This window comes from Triticum dicoccoides, chromosome 6B, assembly GCF_002162155.2.
Source record: "Triticum dicoccoides isolate Atlit2015 ecotype Zavitan chromosome 6B, WEW_v2.0, whole genome shotgun sequence".
NCBI classification, from domain to species: Eukaryota; Viridiplantae; Streptophyta; class Magnoliopsida; order Poales; family Poaceae; genus Triticum; species Triticum dicoccoides.
Window position 1 is genome coordinate 83,426,013 of NC_041391.1, and position 8,219 is coordinate 83,434,231.

The 8,219-nt window shown below is 42.1% G+C and overlaps 1 protein-coding gene across 1 annotated transcript; it reads right to left on the bottom strand.

Moving 5' to 3' along the window:
* Nucleotides 1-264: 264 nt before the first annotated feature.
* On the bottom strand, nucleotides 265-7,612 carry LOC119320799 (wall-associated receptor kinase 1-like). Its single transcript, XM_037594744.1, has 4 exons — nucleotides 6,556-7,612; nucleotides 6,298-6,462; nucleotides 730-1,704; nucleotides 265-323 (listed from the first exon to the last, which is right to left on the bottom strand). The coding sequence occupies exons 1-4, from the start codon at nucleotides 7,610-7,612 to the stop codon at nucleotides 265-267; spliced, it is 2,256 nt and encodes a 751-aa protein (XP_037450641.1).
* Between the last annotated feature and the right edge of the window lie 607 nt (nucleotides 7,613-8,219).

The window sequence follows — 8,219 nt, forward strand, 5'->3', positions numbered from 1 at the left end:
AGGAACAAGGTGCGGCTGTGCGAGCGAGCGGCGCGACCGCCGAAGTTTCGGCCGGCGCACCGAGTTCAAGCGTTTTCCTGCTTATATACATACAGAACGGGCTACCGCCTCGGCACCTGACCAGCTGTAAGTATAGAGTCAACTGAACTGAGTCGACTCGGGTTGGTGTAGATTATGCGACTCAAGCCGCAATTAGATTATGCACTCCGGTGGCTGTGCCGTGAAGATGCAGCTGACTGGAAAGTGAGCCTCCGCAGTTCGATGTCAGAACATGCTGCTCGCTAGCTCCTTTCCAGCTGTAAGGCCTGTAAAACCCATCTGGCCTGAAAACAAACAGAATAAAAGAAACTGCAGAAAAGGATTAAAGAGATGGATGCATACACCATCCACATCTGTCAATCCACTTCTGTATTCACAGTAACCATTACTCTCCAGGAACAATGAGATTCTATTACCCATAACAACATAATCTGAGTACCACATGGCATATGTGGTAAGATATCTTTTTTTTTCTTCCAAAAACAACATAATCTGAGTAAGCAATACAACCAATTTGTCAAAGTACAAAATGAACCAAGGGATACCTCCCATGATTCTATTTCACGGGAAAAAAATCCACAACAACAAAACAAGATAAAAGTTGCTACAACGATAATTGCCCATTCTTACTGGACATACATATTGTTCAACCTAGAATATGCTTCAACGTACTAACAACTTAGAACCCACGGGATCGGCTCAGTTTGAAGAGTTGCTCTGCTAGCTCCATCATTGTTGGTCTCTGATCCACATCAAGGCTAAGGCATCCCACGGCCATCTCCGCCAAATTGTCAAGAAGCTCTAAATCACTTGTTACAACAATGTCTCCATCAAAGTACTCAGTTGCTTTCTTCTCTTTCTTATGAGCTTGAAGGAAATTATTTACCAAACTATTATTGTCAGAATGTGTAGCCTTCTCCCTACTGATAAGCTCCAACATCACAACTCCAAAACTGTAGACATCACTTTTTTCAGTTAGTAGGCCTGTTTGTAAATATACAGGATCCATATAGCTTCTGTCACCAATGATTGATAGGGTGTGTTGTTTATCTCTTGCAATCAACCTTGATATCCCAAAGTCTGAGATCTTCGGCACAAATTTATCATCCAACAGTATATTTGCTGGTTTAACATCACCATGTATTATCTTAGTACTTGTCTTCGAATGCATATAAGCTAGACCATCTGCTGATTCTGCAGCAATTCTTAAACGCAGATCCAAATTGACAGGTATCTTGTTGCCATTGTGAAGAATGTCTTCTAGGCTACCATTAGGGAGGATCTCGTAGACTAGCATTGGGATATCAACTTCTAGACAACAACCTATGAGCCTGACAATATTCTTGTGTATGACTTGAGACTGGATGATGACTTCATTTGCGAATTGTTCAATCTCTAGTGCACTACCACTGATTGGCTTCTTTACTGCAACTAGTTCATTGTTAAGAAATCCCTTATAAACTTCACCAAACCCACCTTTGCCAATAAAATTGCTACTCTTTAATATCGACTTGAGCTCTTCCTTTTTGAAAAGTTTTATAATTTTTGCCTTCTCTAATGTAGGCCCGCCGTTCTTTTTGTAGAATTCTTCCACCTTCCTTTTCTCTTTGCGAAGAAAAACAATAAACAATAGACTCACCATGAGGAGAGTACCACCTATTGCACCTAGATGGACAAAAGACAAACTTAGCTTATACCACTAAATTCACAACAACTGATCTAGCAGAAATTTATAATATAAGAAGTAAATAGTTTGTTTGTTCATCTACTCCGAGTCTATAACAAATTACCACTACAGTTACCAAAAGAAAAAAAATCTAGATTAAGCTTGACAAGGGATTAAAACTCCCAGGAAATGAAGTGTGCAAAAGACAAGGAAAGCAGGTAGCTCATCAAAATGCATCCTGCAACCGCCGTAACTACTACCACGATTAATACTGTCAGATCGTATTTAGATCTTGAACCTTTTTAAAGGATTGTGGGGAAAGTAAAAAAAAAATGCCATATTAGTTTAGTCACCCATCCTCCGATTTTCTTGGCTCTCCGTATCATTTTATCGCAGCAGTGTAATTTACCAGATTTGGAAGCAATCTAAATCATCTATCTCTCTCCAATAAGAGAAAATATTGTACATAGCCAAGAATTGAGGAGGTGGTTGAACTAGCCCTCACCGGGTTGCATGATTATTTAATTGCAAAGGAATTGCTTTTCCATGTCTAGATGTGAAATAGTTACCTCACATCTAAGTCCAGAACCATAGGATCAAATAAATTATGAGATTGGTGCAACAATGTTGGTTTAATACCTGACAAGTTGTGGCTCGCTGTTGTCGGCTGCTTTTGGTTTTATGATCGTGTGTGTTGAGTTGTCATTCTTGGGCCAGGCCCACAAGGGAAAATAATTTCTTTTTTGTCTATGCATTTTTGTGGGCTGGGTTGCCTGTGTGTTATTCATTGTCTCGTCTGTTTCTTTTATTTTCTGTGTCCATATATGCAGATTATCCTAGTGCGACTGACAATTTTGCTAAAGTATGTATCCATAACTGCAGTTTTTTTTTTGAATTGCATACCTGCAGATTTTATTCTTTTTGTTTTCATCTGCGTCTATACATGCAAAGTAAAATTTTCCCAAGCATGCTTTCTACGATAGAAGATTTCATGCATGCTAGTGTTGTATTTCAAGAGCAGCGAAGTCTTTCTAGGTAGGAGAATGTTTTCTGTGTGTTTATATGAAATATAGAAAAAAAAGGTTCGATTCATTTTATTCCAACTGTGAATTATATTTCTTCTTCTTATGTATACTTTTTTCTTGTACACAAATGTTCAAGTAGAATAAATTCCGTAATGGAATTTTGTGAGAATAGAATTGCCCTTTTCTTGGTTTTCTATTCCAGTAGAGCGAATGTTTATGTTTATGTTTATTTTATTTTTTTCTTGTCCTTTTCATTCTTGTTTGTTTTTTAATTTTCAATTCATGATATGTTTTGCAGGTGAACACTTTTTGAAGTGTGCGAACACTTATTAAAATTCATGAATTTTAATTATGAACACTCTCGAATTTGTGATTTCTTTCAATATTTCATAATTTTTTTACAAATATTTGAACAGTTTCAAATCAGATTTGCTAAATCTCATCTAAAGGAGATTTAAAAAATGTCTCATTCATGTTGTGGTTGGTTTGATCTATTTGATGCAATCTTTGTGCAAACTTAATCTCGCTTTTTTTTTCTCATGTGTCCGTCTAGCATCAGTGTGAGTTCCAGTTTATTTGTCTATTTTTATTAGGCCCATTTTTGTTCTACCTCTGTTATGTTTTTTCCTAGCCATTTTTTTCATTTTATTTGTCATTTTAATTGGTCTGCTATTTAGATGCAGAAGAGACACGGTTCTTCGTTTGCAACTCAGGTCCAATCTTTTTTTTCTCCTAGTTGCAACGGGCCCCAAAATTCTTTTGTCTCAGTTGCAGGCCCACCTTTGACTCACAACTTGGACCCAAACTTAGTTTTATCCAAGTTGCAAGTCCAACCTCGAAGTGCAACTGAGGTATCACTTTTTTTACCTAGTTGCAAGTTCACCCTCGACTTGTAACTGGGCCCTGATATTTTTTAGTCCAAATTGCAAGTCCACCCTCGTCTCAGAACGTGGGCCTGATGTTTTTTTATCCTAGTTGCAATCCCACACTCGACTCACAACTCAGCCACGACATTTGTTTTTCCTAGTTCGATATCTACCCTGGACACAAAGTTGGGGCCCGAATATCTGTCCCCATTAGCATGTCCACCCTCGACTCTCAACTGAGGCCAAATCTTTGACCTAGTTGCAAGTTCACACTAGACTCGTAACTACGGCCCAACCTTCTTTAGTCGCAATTGCAAGTCCACCATCGACTTGCACCTGGAGCCCAACATTTTTTGTCCCAGTTGCAAGTCCACTATCGACTTGCAACTGGGGCCTGACCTTTTTTCCCTAGTTGATAGTCCAACCTCCACTCACAACTGGAGTCAACCATTTTGTCCCAATTGCAATTCAATTGTTGAGCCGCAAGTGGGTCCAACCTTTTTTGTCTAAAATGCAAGTCCAACCTTTTTTTTGGTTTAATTGCAAGTCCACCCTCGACTCGCAACTCGGGTCCAACATTACTTTTTCCTAGTAACAAGTCCACTCTTGACTCGCAATTGGGGACCGACATTTTATTGTCCCAGCTGCACATCCACCCTGACTCTCAACAGGGGCCCAACCTTTTTCCCCCGGTTGCAAGTCCACTCATGACTCGCGACTGTTGCCCGACCTTTTGGTCCAATCGCGAGTCTACACTCAACTCATAACTAGGGTCCATCTTTGTTTATCCCAGTTGCAACCCGACCCTCGACTTGGAACTGTTGCCCGACCTTTTATTTTGTCTGATATGCAAGTATATCCGCAACTCGCAACTGGGGGCGAACCTTTTTTGTCCTAGTTGCAAATCTACCCTCAACTAGCAGCTGGGGCCAACATTTTTGGTCTTAGTTGCAAGTCCACTCCCGACTCACAACTGGGTCCGATTCTATTTTTCTAGTTTCAATCCCACCAGCCACTCGTAGTTGGGTCCCGACAATTTTTTTTGTCCTAATTACAAGTCCACCCATGATCCATAACTATGTCGCAACTCGCAACTTAGCCCAATTTTTTAGTCCCATATATGTGAGTCCACCCTCAACTCGCAACTTTAGTCTAATACATTTATGAACATTTTTTAACTTCATGACTGCTTTTTTATCCGCATTTTTTGAATTTTTTAATATCTTTTAAAATTCATGAAAATTCGTAGTATTTTATCAATATTTTTTCATATTCATGAATAGTCTTAAATTTATAAACATTAAATTTGCATCTTTTTTAGTTTAACATACATTTTTATATGTTTCGATTATTTATTTGAAATTAATTTTTTTATTTAATGAATATTATTTTTAATTTATGAATATTTTCTAATCTAAAAACATTATTTTTAGGTATGACATGAATCGGATGTTTCTGGCTCAAAAGTCACAGCGTACAAAGCAAGGCCTGACTAGAATGAGTTAATTAACTATTGTAATCCCTCCGTCCCAAAATAAGTGACTCAAGTTTGTACTAAATTTTCTAAAGTTAGTACAAACTCGACTCACTTATTTTGGGACGAATGGAGTATTAGTCAGGACCGGGTCCTGGCGTACAGATAGAGGGCTGACTATAGTGAGTTAATTAACTATGATATTAGTCGGGACTGGGTACCGCTCAAAAAGAAAAAGTCCGGATTGGGTCCTGGTGTATGTTTTTTTAGAGGAAAAGGGCGCGAGAGCCCCGGCTCCATTGCATTCATCAATGAAACCCAAACCAAATTCAGTTTTATATCATACCATAGTCTCGAACGAGCAGCAGCTCAGGGGCACACCCTGGAAACTACTCCTCTAACACAAACACGCAACAGTAAAAGAACCAAAAAGAGCTTATCAAAACCCACAGCTACCTATCTGCGGCTACTCCCAGCTAATACTCCTCAAGAAACACAGGGGAGGTGTATGGTTACTCGAGTCTAACAAAGAGTTTGCCACCTCCCGCAAAAAAAAAAAAAAAAGTTTGCCACCAACTTCATGTTACTTTTTAAATGTATTTCGTGTATCCAGAGAGATCTTAATAGATCAGCCGCAGAGGGTTTTGTAAGGCTGGGCTAGTTCTCATCTGCCTGGAGTGAGTAAGCCGAGACAAACAAACAAAAAAGAAATAAATAAACAAACAAACAAAGGGGCGACAAACAGTGCTAATGTCGTACATAGATGTGAGGCATTATCTCGCATATAGATAAGATATAGTCAGACTCTAATTATAAACCAACGGGGTGCTGATTGAACAGATGTCACCCAAAAAGGGCGTCGTGTATTAATTTCCCTTGCGCTCCGAGCGCCATTTTGATTAAAGAAACAACAAAAATAGACACAGTGCAGTGATATACTCCCTCCGTCCCAAAATGAGTGTCTCAACTTTGTACTAGCTCTAGTACTCCCTCTGTAAATTAATATAAGAGTGTTTAGATCACTACTTTAGTATTCTAAACGCTTTTATATTAGTTTACAGAGGGAGTACATATTTATACTAAGCTCGAGACAGTTATTTTAGGACAGAGGAAGTAGTAGCTTATCCTCGTACAAAGAGTGTAGATTGATTATTAATGGAACAGATTATGTGCAACGTTGCTAGCTAACAACAAAAATACCCAGAGTGCGGTGCAGTGGTAGCTTACCCACAGTGGCCTTTGCTATTGGAGTGAATACATCTGTGCAGCTCCCCTTTTTGCCGTCGCCTTTCTTCCCGAATTTGCATGGACAGTCGTAGCCTCCGGGCCTGTTTTTGCAGATCCCGCCACTTGAGCATGGATACAGTTCGGGTTGCTTGCACTCATCAATGTCTGAAGAATCAACACTTGCGGGAGTTAACGAATTGGTAATAATGGATTATTGAATGTATGTAATGCACTCTATATGTGTTTGTGTGTACGTACCTTGGCATCCGTGAGCGACGTAAGGGTTGCCAATGTAATTGTCCCGGCACTTGCAGATATAGCCAGGACTATACGTTGCGTTGGCACAGGAGCTGCTGTCGCTGACGCAGGCATAGTTCGGAGGCAGCGGCTGTCCCTCCGCCGGACAATAAGCGTTCCCAGCGGCGAAATCAAGCGCGAGGGGAACGCCCCGAGGGAACCTTTTGAGTAGCTCCGTGCCCTCCAGGTCGGTCGTATAGAAGTTGTACCATGACCTCTCCACCAGCATGCCGTAGTTGCAGATGGGTTTCCACCAAATGTTGGGGCCCTCGTCCTCGGCAGACAATAAGAAATCCTTGAAGGCGCTACGGCCGTAGCTGGTGCTGGAGTCGTCGACTGGGACCTCGCAGCAGCCGCCCGTCGTGCACGGCCCGTCCCGCAGCATGCCCGTCCTTGACGTCGTTTGTGCTGCAGAGCAATATGACCTCTCCGTCCACGCAGCTCTGCCTTTAAACTCCACAGGCACCGACGCGCCCAGAAAAGCCTGGACTCTCACGCCGACGCCGATAAGAACATTACGCGCTACCGACACAGCGAACGGCGAGTTGGAGAAATTCATAACCTGGGACTTGGACCACCCCGGTGTGTAACCACTCAGGTTGTAATCAGACGGCCTGCAGATGTACGCGACCGGAGCGTATGCTCGTGCCTCGCCAGTAGCAAGTGATATGCTCACGAGCTCAAGCAGCGACCATAAAGCCGTGTGATTGAGCTCCCACGAAGTGAGGTTCTTGGCCTCTCTTAGCCAAGAAGTGTGGTACTCCATTTTCATGAATGTTCTGGTGTCAGCAAGGAAGGCGCGAGGGGGAACGAAGGAGTAGTTGCACAAGACCTGGAAGCCCTCGCGGAAGCAGCCAGCCTTCCCCATGCCGAACGGGAAGGGGATGCTGATGTTGCCGCACATGTCGGGGCAACCCAGATGCTGCTGCTCTTCAGCGGCGGCAGCAAGGATGACTAGTAGGATTACTGACAGCAGCAGCAGCAGCTGGGAATGGAAATGCGAGCTGGGCGTGGTCATGGTGCTGTACTAACGCTTTTCTGCTATGAAACTAGAAACGAAGATGGATGAATGACAAAGGAATCAACTGATATTAGCTGGGTCTGGTGTGGTCATCCTACTGCTAGAGGCTCTTTCTTTTCTAGTGGCCGGGAGTATGGGACTAGGGATGAATAAGATCAACGAATGCCGAAGGAATCAACTTGCCAGGGCAGCGCTGCACACTCTCCCTTCTTATTATACACGCCATATCACATGCCCTTCATTAAAAGGACAATAATCTCGTGGAAAGCCGCGTCGCCCACGAGACATGGGCAGACTGCTGCACGTGACCAGTGCAGAACAATGGTCAACATGCAGTTGCAGTCGGAAAAAAATTATGTGAGACCAGGTCTCATATATTAGCAGGTGAGACCCATCCTGATGGATGACACGTGGCATTCACAAATCACAAAGCATCCACCCCACCCCCCACCTGAAATCAGGGGGGAGAGATTAGATGCTTTGTGATTTGTGAATGCCACATGTGTCATCCATCAGGGTGGGTCTCACCTGATTTATATGAGACCTGGTCTCATATAAATTTTTTTCCGTTGCAGTCAAAGTAGCCTAGAAAGTTCAGTTTACA